A 15150-nucleotide genomic window follows, 5' to 3' on the forward strand; every position below is an offset into this window, starting at 1 on the left:
ATAAATGAGCCAACACAGTTTAAAATCCATCTTTACTTATAAAACCAAAATAAAGATGTACATTTGAAGTTACAGTGGTAGAAGGTACATGTCATGAACCTGAAGATTTGGGCTGGTTTGGTCCGTCCCAACTTTTGTGGCGTTTTCTTCTTTTTCCTTTAGCGTCGTCGGGGGAGACAGGAGAGGACTTTGCTACAGTGTCCAGCTTTGGGTCAATCACACACAAACATAGGAGACTACATAAACATACAAGCTTCATCTAAAGACACACCCAAATAGTGGCATTCCCCAGTACAAAAAAAATAGCTCACAGAATGACAAAAAATACTTCTTTATGGGTATCCAGTTGGGGACGCTGTGATGTGAACAATTGAAGACCAGAGGTGGGTAGAGTAGCCAAAAATTGTACTTAAGCCAGCGTAACATTGCTTCAAAGTAATACTCAAGTAGAAGTCCAGGAAATTGCTCAAGTAAGAGTAAATTAAAGTGCATAACTGTTGGGACGTAACATCTGATTTATAATTTGAAGTTAATTTAATTTGAAGGACAAAACATTTAGTGCATAAAATCTGGTCTTTTCAAAGGACAGACACAAAAATGAGACAAACTAAATCATATCTGAAGGAGCAGTGCAAGAAACAAATGTTCAAATCATTTCATATTGTCAACATAAAGCTTTTGTCACCTGTAGACTTACTCACAGTGGGAACCAAAACCTTTACTCAAGTAAGAGTACTGTTACTTCAATAAAAATATTACTCAAGTAGGAGTGAAAGTTTGCTGCTAGAAAAGCACTCTGAAAAGTACAATTTCTCTAAAAAGTTACTCAAGTAAATGTAATTGAATAAATGTACTACCCACCTCTGGCAAGGACATTCCTTATTATATAGATGGGTATCCTAGAATCAGGGCAGTTGATACCCAATACATTTAAAACAACAACTTAACGCAACATTTCTGGCCTCTCCTCTCTGTCTCATCTTTTCATTATTATTGCGATGAAATCTTGAAATATGATTACAAAAGATCTGTCAACTACTCTGCTATGTACACGTATTTAAAAAGCAAGCACAGTAGTCCCTATGTACAGCTATAGTATCTGATGGAATATACATATTTACGTAAGTTCACAGTTTGTCTAGCGTTTCTCAAATAGATTACTTCTTTCAATAGCATGAATACAAATCTCTTCATATTATTATAATGGCACTGAGGCGACTCGGCCCCATGTTGATATCCAGGAAATCTCGAGTGCTTCGTCAATTCACAGTAAGAAAAAAAAAAAATAAACAAATGAACAGTTTTCTGGTCGTAATCATACACTTTGATATTCTCTCCATCTCCCAAAAAAATCTCCTTGTTTGGTAAAAAAGATTGTCCGCCTCCTCTGCTGTGGTGACCTGTGCACCGGTCAGTCCTTGTGGTCCAAAGTGTCGTTCTTATTACTAGAGTTATTAGCAGTCTGTTATTGGAGTAAGGCACTTGTTTTGGTTTTGGTTTTCAGGGCAGCTCAGAGGAGACCAGGGCGAGGCCGGAGCTCTGGCGCAGGGGGGGCCCGGTGTGCACCGCTTTGGGGCAGTCGGGCGTCAGCACGCGCCCGTTCTCACCCACACTGCCCGTGATGGACAGGCGTGCCTTGTTCCGCATGGCTTCAGTGAACGTGAGCTGAGGGAGCAGACACACAGTCAGATAACACAGACACAAATGTATGCTAAAAACACGGTAAATGAACGCTGAATGTACGCAGAATGTACTCTAAATGTATGCAGAATATAGGCTAAATGTATGCAGAATTACACAGAATATAAGCTAAATGTCCACAGAAAGTACGCAGAATGTACACTAAATGTACACAAATGTTGAATAATGTATGCTAAATCAATTTCTTAAGTTTTCTTAGAAATTTTGTGTGTTTTTTTGTTTGTTTTTTTTTTTTTTGCTCAAAGCCGAAGGTTGAACTAGAAAATTAGTCATGATGTTACTATGAACATGTTAATAATAACCCCTCAAATCAAATGAAAAGTACTTTTTACTTTTCAATCCAGCAAAAAAAATGTAGTGGAGTAGAAATTACAGATACATGCTCTCAAATGTAGTGCAGTAAAAAGTACCTGCTGTAAAGTTTACTTAAGTAAAGTACAGATACCTGTATTAGTCCAATCACGACTATTGTGTAAATTTGACAAGTTTTATTACTAGGTAACAGTACGATTTTATTACTAGGTAACAGTACGATTACTAGGTAACAGTTCAGTTCAGGTAACAGTTTCATTTCCTGGTAAACATGGGCTAAAACGTGTCTAAATTACACAATAGTTACAATGAGACTAATAAAAATAAATGACAACATCTTTATTTTGTTAAATGATGGTTTAAACTGTCAGAAAAATGCCTGCCTTTGGCATAAATTGCCCTTGCATTTTAGTCGTAATTTTTTGTCTTGATGACGCAGGCAGAGGGATTCTGTTTTAGAATTTAGTGCTACTTTCTGAATTTTTCTACTTTTCTTCTCAGCTTTTTCCCACAAACTGCCACTTAACTGATGCAAAACGATGATAAATCTTTAGCACAGGTACTATCCCACCAAACCAAGTCATAATTAGAAAAACATGAAAACCTGCCATTTGCACGTTAAGCTAAAGCTGCCTATTCCTTTTCAGACTTTATGTACATTATTTATTTTACTTTAGCCTGTGAAATGTCTGAATAAATAAAACTTTAACTGAATTGCTTTTTTTATCCATTTGTTTGTGCCACATTAATATAGAATTGAACATTAAACCCCCTTTTTTGCTACTAATCTCTGTACATGGTGTTTTAATAGCATTGTGTGCTGTTCCTAGTACTTATTTAAATTTTGTTGGTCATTGTAGTGCAAAATAGGTACAATATATGAAAATGAGATTGTCCTCCAGACCCCGCCTCTCCTTGTCCCTCACTCTCTTCTTTAGTCCTCCAGGATCTGCCCAGTTTAGCAGCTCTATTTGAAATGGGGTTGAGGGAGGAGTTTAGGTGTTAAGTCCCATTTTAACTTTACTTTAAATTCAGAACATTTGATTTAATAAACATACTAGAGGAATGGGGATATATCAAAGGCATGAATACTAGAAAACTATAGATCTCACTGTTGTTTGGTCATGGGGTCAATAATTGTGAATAATCGCTAAAATTTCTTCAGATTTCTTCACAGGGATAGAGAGTTTTAGAGATACACACACACTCCAGTCTGCTTCAACGGTTTGTGAACATGAGAGAGCTCTACAGACAGTACAGGTGGTGCAGGGGGTGGGTGGGGGTGAGGAGACAGTGTGCAGTCCCACCCACAGCAGCAGCAGCAGAGACAGGTGACAGGCCGATGGAGCACACAGCCATGACCAAACACACACTAGAAACACTGTACACAGCACAGAGGCACGTCCACAGTCCAACAGCGAGAGACCTGAGGGAGCTGTCCTACCCAGCGGCTCGTTCATCACAGCTCCTCTCTCTGTTCTCCTTTCTGCTGTCTCTCCTGTCTCTGTTCTACCCTCTCTCTCTCTTCTGTCTGGAGCTGTCTACCCCAGCTGTGACTCATCTGTAGCCCCTCTCGTACGTCTGCACAAACCCACTGCACTTAAGTCCGTGACAGGAGCTATTAGTCTGTGTCTGTCTCATGCTGCACGGCTCCACATGACACACAGGTCCACTCAGCACTGTGCAGGAGCGCTGGGAGACCACGGCAGAGTGGTTAACAACCTCGGCCTTGTGCAGAGTTACGGTAAAACAGCTCAGGTAAGTGGTGTGTAAGTGTAATAATCTGCTCATGTGTGAGGATGTGAGGGGCGGATAAGCCACAACACCAAGAGCGAAGCTGTGGGCGTGGCCACAAGAACAGAGCGCAGGACATCACATGACCACAGCGAGCCAATCAGACACAGCATGGCCACCAGCGGACAGTGCACTTACAGTCTGAACACACTACATGTGCTCAGTGCCCTCGCCCTCGTACGGGGGGCACAGGGCCTGGCTAATGTGGGCTAGCTGCTGCAGGCTGGGGCTGGGGCTAGGGGGGTGGTAGCAGGGCTCAGGGGGATCCACCTTCATTCTTTTGGCCTCGTTTCTGGACTTGTAGCAGAACTCGATGAGGGCCACCAGCATGGCCAGGCCCAGGCCGCCCACCAGGATGTAGAAGACCCCCGCCACGTTGGACAGGCTCAGGGCCTGGGACGACTTGTCCTACAAGGAACACAGGACAGCCAATCAGAACAGGGTTACACAGGGAGACATCACATCATGTACAACATCTGACACACTACCTGAGAGTTCAGGCCTACCTTGCACTGACTAAAACTACTATCATGTTTGACCTACTGACTAGTGCTCCAGCTGTACTCCAAAACAGTGCTTCTATTTCCTTTAGAGACAGGGTCTATAGTGAGGATGCTCCACCTGAGGCTCTGACCTGTGTACTGCTCATACAGGATACACACATGCACTCACATCTCTATGTGTTCATTAGATTACATTGTGAATGTGATCAGACATAATACAGGCTAACAGTGAAGAGGATGTTATCAGAATGCCTCCACTGCTCCGGGTGCGGCCCTTTGGAACTTAGTTTGAAACTAATCTTCTCATATTGGGGAAATATTCCATTCCCAATTACACTATATTCATGTGGACAACGGAAATGATGAATAAGCAGGCACTTAAGTGCATGTGCACTCAGCAGTAAAGAACGAGATGAGCTGTTGTTTGGGACCCTCTAGTTGTAGGGGTCTGGGAGCTCCTGCAGTAATGTGTGTGTGCGTGTGAGTCTATGTATGTGTGTGCGTGCATCTGTAGTTGTCCCTGTCAGTGTGTCCCTGTCAGTGTGTCCCTGTCTCAGTGTGTCCCTGTCAGTCTGTCCCTGTGCTGTCTCTGCTCTGTCAGCTCTACACAGGAGTGGACTCATTTCAGTGGCATCAGTGCAGAATAAGCACAGAGGTTTGAATAAGACTGCAGAACTAATGTGAAGGAGCTTATGAAGCATCATTATGGTCAGTGAGAGGGACCTTATAGTAGGTCATCAGTGAAACAGCATCTGTCCACAAACCCAAAGCTCAGTGGTTCTATCCCAGCTCCGACCAGTGCACATGTTTGTCTCCTTGAGAACATTGAGACATTTTTTCCATCTTGCTTATGAATCATGTGTTCAGACGAGTGTATTTCTATGTAGTCAGTTTCTATGTTTACACACCAGAAAAAATGGATAACTGGCCCAGTCCAGTTCAAACCAATTTATCAAAATGTATGTAAACCCGGGAACTACGACTGATGTGTCGAGAATCAAATCCCTAACATCCCACTAACACATCTGGAGAGACCGGTACATACTCTTGATACTTGCTGCATGTAATCATACAGTCCAATTTACATTAGGCTAGACTAGGAGAGGCATTTAACTGCACGAGGTAAAAAACAGCCAGGCAAATATTAGAGTTGTATTTGGATGTTTATTCACTTGTTTTAGCTGCCATTATCATTCAGAGAGCAGTGTTAAAATACATCTAGCATAGTACTTTCCTTATATCATATACTACTCTTTAATATATGTAGCACTTATAAATACCACTGGTGAGTCCGCTCCTGTGGGCACCCCATGCTCCCTGTACACTACACTAGTGCACTACCACATGCTCCTGTCTGTCCCCCTACATTCTGCCTGTATCAGCGTGCACATTGAGGAATGAGGGTTGGGTGGGGGATTTGGGTGGGTGGTCCCTGGGGTGGGGGGTGGGCTGGACACTGACCTTACTTCCCGAGTCCTTGGGTCCACACTCCCCTTTATCGTACCACCATTTGTTTTTCAGTTTGTCTAAGACTCCTGCTTCACTCAGTTTCAATACGGCAAGGTTTACGGGCGTTCTTCATATGGGGGCGGGGATAGGAGGGAGGGGGAAATAACATAAATAACATCATAGCACATGTTATTTTATGTTATTCAATCGTGTATGTCATCAGAAGCCCCAACAAGAGCACTTTATTTTCTCAGGTATTTTAGCCCCAGTGACCAAGCCCAGAGAGGCCCCACTGTTGCTACATGTCTCTTTGCTCCATGGGCAGAGGGGTCGTGGGGTACTCTCTCTGAGGTACTCTGCAGAGAAGGGAGGGGGCGGAGCTAACAGACATATAAGTGGGGCCCTGGCTTCGTCACTGCTCGGCAACAGGGACATACCGCCAGGACATTTCTATATGAAAACATGGAGCCACTACTGTTGAACCAATTAGGAAGACCTCCAGAACCTCCAGAATTCACTCACTGAGCTGCAGAGGCTGCACTAGCACTGATTAATAACTGGCTGCAGGTGCTGGGGTTTAGGTAGTGACCATTCAGAGCAGAGAGAGTCATTTTAGGTATAAATCAACTGGACTTCAGCATTAAAATGGCAACCCAAATGAGAGACTCATGTGAGGCTGATTCTGATTGGATAATTGTCTTGAGAACCAAAACACCAAATTATAACATAAACAAACTGGCCGTCATGCCCAATTGTAACTGCGAATAAATCAGCATTGCAGTTGTTATCAGTAAATTTTTATATTTGATTTGAACATTTTTACCTTGTATCTTTCAAAATCTTACATACAGTTATTTTAACAAATAATAATATATATATATTATATTTGATATATTATATTATATTTTATAGTAAGTCTGCAGTTTCAAATAAAGTTAATTAATGTTAATGTGATCATCTTGTTTCAACAGTACTCGCTCTCCTCTCACACAGAGCACAATATCCACAGCAACACTTTTTTGGTTTAATATTTCTTGGCAAAATAGAAATGTAAATAAGAAAAAAATATTTTGCTGAAATGGACTATGTGTACTGTACTTAATAATACAAATATGCTGAAAAATAATACAAAAAGTATGCCTTAAACACACATGGGTAATATTCACTCAAGTACATTTACTTTTTAATGCAATTGTATTGTTCAATGAAACGGTACTCTTACTTGAGTAAAAGTTGTGGTTCCTCTTACCACTGTGAGTAACTCTACTCTACTCTAACTCTAAGTGACAAAAGCTTTATGTTGACAATATGAAATGATTTGAACATGTTTCTTGCAGTGCTCCTTCAGATATGATTCAGTTTGTCTCATTTTTGTCTGTTTGAAAATACCAGATTTTGTGCATTATGTAATGTTTTGTCCTTCATTTTACATTAACTTCAAATTATAAATCAACTGCTACACCCAGACAGTTTCCTCAAATACTTTTTCTTGGAACACTACTTTGTAGTTTGGGTAATATTATTTCAAGTGTGCTCTTTCTTAAGTGCACTTTCAAATTTTATTCTTAATATTAACTGGAAAACTAGTAACAAATATTATTGTACTTACTAAGCAAAACTGTCTAATAAAAAAGTCTAATCTTTCTTCTCCTTCAAAGTAATCTAATAGAAAATAGGGTTGTCAAGAATATCAAAAATCAGATACTAATCGATAATAAAACTAGTATCGAAACAACATACTCATTTGAGCAGGTATCAATAATAAAAAAGTCCCATTTACAGGACAGAAATAAACATTTCCTGACTAACTCTTAAGAACAAGTATAAGACACATAGACTAGTGTGCACCCATGGACCACTATGGAACCTACTGGACAATGAGGGATAACACAGATATAAGGCCACATGGTTATACAAAAGAAAGTTCTATGATTTAATGTAGAAAATGACAAAATTGTATTGTCAAAATAAAGTGTTTTTTTTATGTGGCATCTGAATCAGTATCAAGTACCAAGTCTATTCCTTAACATCAAAATAGAGTTTGAAATTTTAGTATTGTGACAACACTAGTAGTAAATGGCCAAAAATGCTTGGTGTGGACATGGTTCGTGCCTGTGATGGCGCCCTCCACTGGCGACCTGGCAGATGCCCCTGTTACCCCACACACACACACACACGCACACACACACAGCACATAGCACACTGGGCGTAGCGACATTAGCGGCTAACCTTCTCGCCACCGCCTCCGCTGCCACACTCTCCTTTGTCGTACCACCATTTGTTTTTCAATTTGTCCAGCAGGCCCTGCTCATTGAGCTTTAACACGGCAAGGTTTACTGCGCTTCTTGAAAACGATATAGAGCAGATTTTGGTGAGAGGGTGAGTATGAGTATGCTGCTGTCCAATTGTCGGGGAAGGGGAGGGGTGGAGGGGGGAACGGGGTGGGGGGTGGGGGTGAGGGAGAGTCGTGGTAAGAGAGAGAGAGGGACAGAAGAGTTTAAGTCGTTCAGATAGCAGCGCAGGACGAACGCTGAACCAAAACCAGGTCACGGATAATCCAAAGAGAGACACAAATATATGTAGGCATATATAGGCAAAAAATAGTTTAAGGAGCACTGTGTAACTTTTCTGTGGGAGGGTCTGAGCCCATGGAGACAAGCAGGTGATTCTACAAGGGCCAACGGGTGTGAAGCTAGCTAGAGGCACTGCTCTGTCTGAATTTTCTGAGTTTAGTATTTATCAGTAAAAATATTCCAACAGTAAATTTGATTGAATGAATCTCATAAATGACTTCTGTGCTTTCGTCAAAGTATCTTGGCATTTGCAGTTAAGAAAAATGGTTCTAAATCAGGCAAAGACAGCTTGTATTTACATGTATAATTGACTTGCATTAAAATATGGTGATCTCTTTCAGTTTTGAAGAAGACAGATTTGGTTCAGCGTACATTCAGACCCCGCTCATTTACTCAAAGTATTATGAAGAAAACAAAGGAATTAGAGAAGAAACAGGCAACATGGTGGCTGTATGGAGGAGCCATCTGACGCAGCTGATATGGACCAGGGGCAGTCTAGTTTCTGACCACTCATCTCCTGAAGGCACTCGCTCCTCCATTCTTCAGCCATAGCCCCGCCCAGTGAGTGACAGGCCAATAGAAAACCCAAGATGTAAACTACTTCCTGTTGGTCTACGCTCGGCGGGCGGGGTGTGCGGCCAAGGAGTCAAGGAGTTAACGGTTCAAGGAGGTGAGTCATGAGAAACTGGATTCACCCTCACGTTATCTCTGTATAGATACAAACAGAAAACAGTTGCACCTTCTAATGGTAATACAGAAAGTGCTCCACTGTGTTTTTAAACTCCATACACCTCCATAAAATCATTTGGATAATTTCAGCCCTGGAATTGCCAATCTCTGCTAAACAAAAGGTAAAAAGTCGCTGTTAACTCGAAAACAACCGCATCATGACATCATAATCTGGAAACAGAGCATTTTGAGCTTTGAAAATGTAAACGGACTAATAAATCAGGTTTGTGTGAATGAAACAAAGCACAACTCCAGGTATACTTTTGATGAGGTAATAACATTCTGACAGTTAAATTTTGCATAATATGGGACCTTTACAGACTAATCCTAAAAACACTATATAGAAATTCTTAATTAAATCGTCAATTTCACCCAATACTTTTATCTCTTGTTGTTCAGTATATTACTTTTTTAAGTGGTTGGCGCCCTCTGCTGGCAACAATGGGGAAAGAAACATTTTTGAAAGGACAAATTTGCGGTTATGATGCTAACAGATAGAGGGCAAGTTTAGCAATGAAACTTTATGAATGAGTCCGGAGAAACTATGCAGACTTTAAAGGGCCTATATTTAAAATTTAAAATTCAAATTTTTGGTTATAATATTGTATCCTCATCAAAACATACCTGGAGTTGGGTTTTGTTTCATTAAAATAACCAAATCTTGCATATTTAGGCTGTGTTTTTCTCTCAAACTGAAAACATCCCACTTTCTGATAATCAAGTGGTAATACAGGAAGCACTCCACTGTGTTTTTATACTCCATACACCTTCACTAGAATCACTTGAAAAATGTCAGCCCTGAAATTGCCAAAATTTGAAGTTACAGCTATTGTTTTAGCCTTGTTGAAACGTCTTTGCTTCTTGGTGTACCCGACGATATTGTAGACTTTCTGTGGCAATCTCATCTGAACAAACATCATTTTTTATTTATTTATTTTTTAGTAAGAAGTAACAACTTAAAGTTACTCTAGTAAAGTGTAGAGTAAATCAATGAGGGTTAGCCCTAAAATAGCAATTAACTTTAAAACTACCACTACATGAGATCACAAGGTGGAACAGAGCGTTATGGAGATGTAGACAGCTCAATAAGGCAGCGTTACTCAAACATGTGTGAATGAAACAAAACACAACTCCAGGTATATTTTTGATGCGGTAACAACATTATAACATGGCTTAAAGCTCACAAGAGTCCATTTTCCCTAATATTGGAGCTTTAAAAACACAGAGGAGCACTTCCTGGTTTCATTTGCTTATTTTGGAAATACATCTTTGAATTAAAATGTTCTTAATGTTCTGTCCGGTCCAAATAAATAATGTCTAATACCCAATAACGGACTATAGGGGGCAGAGCTGAGTGTTCAAATGGCTCCCACAACACCTCCTCATCACCGTAGATGCAATGAAAGAATCAGTTAGATACAAGCAAAAACGCTGAAGTAGCATTAGCTGAATATGCTAGACTTGTAGCAGTGTACATTAAAATGCTAATGATTTTCAAAAGAGAGAGTACATATGAAGCATGCACAAGCACAATTTACCTGACCTCGAGAGCTGCAAAGACAGTATTATACACATCTTTTCAGTTTGATAACCCCACATGCAAAATTCAGACTGTACCTCAGACTGGCGGACATGGCATTGTGTTTTACTGTATTAGTATTAGCATTAGCATTAGCAATCTATAGGTTAGCGTTTTCCAAAATCATACGAATTGAAATTTGGTCAGCAGTAGATGATTTGGTGGAGATGTTTCAACTACTTTTAAAGCATACTGCCATTGTGTCCTTGGGCAAGACACTCCCCACACATTCATATACCTGTGTCTGTGTACAAACATGTGTTATGACTGTTTGGGAAAATGACTTTTGATGCAAACTGTTTTGAGTGATGGAAGAGCGGTTTTCCAATGTAAATATTTCTGGTTTAAATAGCAGTTTGTAGCTAAAACATGTCAAGAGATTACTGCGATGTACGGTGGCTAACTGTGGTCCACGTCGCCCGCGCTGAGTGTGCAGCCTGAATCACCGGCCGTACCCGCGGAGCCCGACACAGGCTCAGACGCAGAGAAAGGCGGCACATCAGGGAAGGTGGAATACCATAACAACACGTGGCCCATATTGTTACACTATTCCACCCACCTTAACTGTGAACCCTTGGGAGTGGCGACGCCGTAGCCCTTGGAGTCCAGGTTGCCTCCCACTTTCATGGTGTCGCAGGGCTTGCGCTGCTCCGTATACTCGTTCATGGTGGACTCCAGCAGGAAGGCGTACTTTCCTTTGGACTTCCTGACGCGAGCCACGCCCTCTGCTGTGGTTTTGGTGAAGACGGTGGGCTCAGCGGACTTCATATAGCCCCACATCTTCTCATACACTGCGATTTTGGAGCGCTGTGGGCAGGGTCAGATACAGAAGAGCATATCCACGTGCAAACATGGGCCGTCAGGTCAAAGGATACAGCATATGCTAAATGTAAACACAACAGCATTAAGGAAAGGTAAGCTTAAAGGTGCTGTATGTAACTTTTCTGGTTGAGTGGTTTTGTAACCTGCTTGTTACCATGGAGAAGTATGGCATTAAACCTTTCTATCTATGTCGGCCATGGAGACAAACAGGTCCAGTTAAAAGTCAAATTTGTTTGACAGATGCCCACTCACATTAAGAAGGCATGTTTTGAGGGAATTTTGAACAATAAAAACACCCATAGGTTATAAGTTTAGCACCATACAGTGGATCATTCCTGGCAAAACAATGACATTTGATATGATATGGCAGGTAGTGGACTCCCTCAGGTACAGTGGGTTGTCTATAAAATATTCTCATTCCAACTAACTCAAGGACATGTCTCCAATGAAGTTCTAATCCAGTGCTGACTGACTTTATTAATTCACTTTGCAAAGTAGTCAGACAACAGTAAAATCACATCCTCTGTAGGACCGTGGTATAAATGCTAAGAAACAACAGGACAGCCACAGAAACATGAACCAGCCTAAGCTAATGTAATAGTTGGCTTGGATGTGAAACTGTGTTATAGTTTTACATCAGGGGTGTCCAAACTATGGCCCGGGGGCCAAATGCGGCCCTCAGACCAGTTTTTATTGGCCCTGAGGCCTCCTGCTGAACTGGCCCAATTGATCATAAGCAGTACTTTTAACAACAAAACTAATTCTACCGCTATAACCTCAAACATCTTATTGCATTGTGATACAGACCTAAAATGAATGTGAATGTATTTAAAGCCTTATTAATGCACAGCGGCTCTGTCAAAGCTGTGTATAAAGCACCGGTCTGTGGCCTTCCACTTCGAATGTTTTGAGATGTGGTAAAAAAAGTTTGGGCACCTCTGTTTTACATGGTGTAAGAAACTTAACAATGGAGCTCAACAGTAAATGACCACCCTCCGGTTCCAGAACTGAATTTCTCATTTATTTTTCCCATAAATTTTCCAAAAAAAAAAAAGAGAAATTATATTAAAAGTTTGAAAACTTGCTCGGGGCTAATCAGCTATGTGATAACTAATGACCACAAGACCTATAATTTTATTTCAAATTTGTTTCTGAAAGTTATTGAAACTAAACTAAGTTATTAAAGCAGTTTGTTGAATCTTGCTTTTAAAATGTGCTTTTTGGACTTAAAATGATTGCATTACAGATATTAGTTCACAAGTACCTGGTTACCACATAGCCTGATAGCCTCCACGATGGCTTTGAACTCTTGATATTTGAATTTTTCAAAAAGTTTATGGGAAAAATAAATGGAAACTCGGAAAAGGCCGAGCTCCATTATAAGCACTGTCACTTTCAGAAATCATAAGGTAAACGAGGAACAACTTTACATATTACACTATTATCCATGTTATAATGTTGTTTCCTCATCACACACATACCCAGAATTGTGTTTTGTTTCATTCACTTATGTTTAACACACAAACCCTGCATGTTTAGGCTGAAACTGAAAACACTCTGTTCCACCTTGTGATGTCACGGGGTAATACAGGAAGTGCTCCAGTGTGTTTTTAAACTCCATACACCTTTACTAGAGTCATTTGGATAATTTCATTCCTGGAATTGCCACTCTCTATTAAACAAAAGGTAAAACATAGCTATTAACTTGAAAACTACCACTTCATGACATCACAAGGTGGAACAGAGCATTTTGAGCTTTGGAGATGGAGACAGACTAATAATAAAGGATCACTCAAACATGTGCGAATGAAACAAAACACAACTTCAGGTGTGTTTTTGAGGCGGTAACAACATTATAACACTGCTTAAAGCTCACAAGAATTAATATAAGACCTGATGTTTTTACGACCGACCAAAATCAGGTACAGTACAGAGCCTTTTTCCAAACTTATCCAGCTCTAACCCCTATGAAGCTACAGTGGGCTCACCCTGAAGAACTCCTTGGTGGATCCGGAGTCCAGCGTCCCGTAGGCGATGTCTGTCTGCTTGGCCAGGTCCTCTGCACTCTCTATGGGAGACACCATCCTCTCCACAGTGAGGAAGGCAGCCAAGTTAGCTGTGTAGGATGAGATGATGATGAGTGTGAAGAACCACCACACCCCGCCCACGATGCGCCCGGAGAGGGACCTGTGGAAGGAGGGAGAGGGAGAGCCTGGTCAGACATCAGACATCTGATTCAGGGGGGAAAGCGTTAAAGTGCATATGGCAGGTTTTCATGTTTTTCTAATTATGACTTGGTTTGTTGGGATAGTTTCACATCAGTTAAAGGCCCATCAGTTATTACTCTATTTTTTGATCTATGTTGTAATGTTTCCTCATCACAAACATACCAGGAATTGTGTTTTTGTTTCATTCACACACGTTTAACACATAAACCCTGCATTTTTAGGCTGGAACTGAAAACACTGTTCCACCTTGTGATGTCATGGGGTAATACAGGAAGTGCTCCACTGTGTTTTTAAACTCCATACACCTTCACTTGAATCATTTGGATAATTTCAACCCTAGAATTGCCTATCTCTACTGAACAAAAGGTAAAAAGAGCTGTTAACTTGAAAACTACCACTCCATGACATCACAAGGTGGAACAGAGCATTTTGGGCTTTGGTGATGTAGATAGACTGATAATAAAGGATTACTCAAACATGTGTGAGTCAAACAAAACACAACACCAGGTGTTTTTGAGGAGGTTATCACATGGCTTAAAGCTCATAAGATCAATTTTGTGACTTTTCAAGCATAAAAAAGCTCATAGAAAACACAGCGTAAAGTAATAAAAAATGAAAACTACAATCACAAATATACACACATATAATCACACTGTATGTAAATATGGATGTACTTCTGTCTATAAGGGCCAGCAATTTTTGAAGTACCATAATTTCCTCCACAAAGTTCAAACTATCCTATCTTATTCTGCATAAAAACAGTTTAGATCTGTCCAAACATGTTCTGAAATGTGATTCTTGTATTAGTTTGTCAGTTCATATTTCAGCCTTTTGTCAATTCTTCTGGATGCGTAAAAAAAAGAAAAAAAGAACTTTTAACAGAGTCCTAATAATGAAACATTAATCGCAAATCTAATTTCAAAGCTTCCCAAATCATTCATATATCATCCTAATATAAAATACAAAAATACTGAAAGCAGATTAAAAACAGACAGAGTTCCCACACTTTGCTTGAAATCATTTTCCAAGACTTTTTGATGACATTTTTAATTATGTAATCACAGCGTCTATCAATACATGACCCCCTTTTGATGTAATCTGACTAAACCCAAAGCCCACAATGATGTAAATGAATTTCACTCCAAGGTAAAAACTGATTATATGCACCGATTTTCATATATTACTGATACTTTGCAGCTGATGTCATCAACATTCCCTGGATATGATGCTAACTGCAGGCATGTTCTGTCTGAGGCTTTATTAGACTCTAATCTGAGCTGTATTTGACCACAACTGACTTAAGCCAGCAACAAACTACTGAATAATTTGCCAGATTTAGGACCTGATTTGCTTCTCCCTGAATTCTGGGATCTGTGACCCAACTTTGGAACGTCATATGTGATTTTGAAGCTGAGCGGTCTTCATGTGTGTGGTGTCAGTGTGACTCTGAGCTGCTCTGT

The 15150-nt window shown here is 40.4% G+C and overlaps 1 protein-coding gene across 4 annotated transcripts in view; it reads right to left on the minus strand.

The window, feature by feature from the left end:
* Nucleotides 1-862: 862 nt before the first annotated feature.
* Nucleotides 863-15150, minus strand: part of LOC117381749 (glutamate receptor 4) — a 132666-nt gene continuing 118378 nt past the window's right edge. Inside the window, exons 12-16 of one of the 4 annotated variants that reach the window (XM_055226969.1) lie at nt 13451-13649; nt 11200-11447; nt 5772-5886; nt 4078-4215; nt 863-1665 (exon numbers count right to left, since the gene is read on the minus strand). In XM_055226969.1, the coding sequence (XP_055082944.1) occupies nt 1501-1665; nt 4078-4215; nt 5772-5886; nt 11200-11447; nt 13451-13649 (865 nt within the window). In that variant the 3' untranslated portion in view covers nt 863-1500. Of the gene's footprint in view, nt 1666-4077; nt 4216-5771; nt 5887-7988; nt 8104-11199; nt 11448-13450; nt 13650-15150 lie in introns of those variants that run through there. The other 3 variants (XM_033978757.2, XM_055226970.1, XM_055226971.1) reach the window with 3 other exon arrangements.

Source organism: Periophthalmus magnuspinnatus, chromosome 14, assembly GCF_009829125.3.
Source record: "Periophthalmus magnuspinnatus isolate fPerMag1 chromosome 14, fPerMag1.2.pri, whole genome shotgun sequence".
Taxonomy (NCBI): domain Eukaryota; kingdom Metazoa; phylum Chordata; class Actinopteri; order Gobiiformes; family Gobiidae; genus Periophthalmus; species Periophthalmus magnuspinnatus.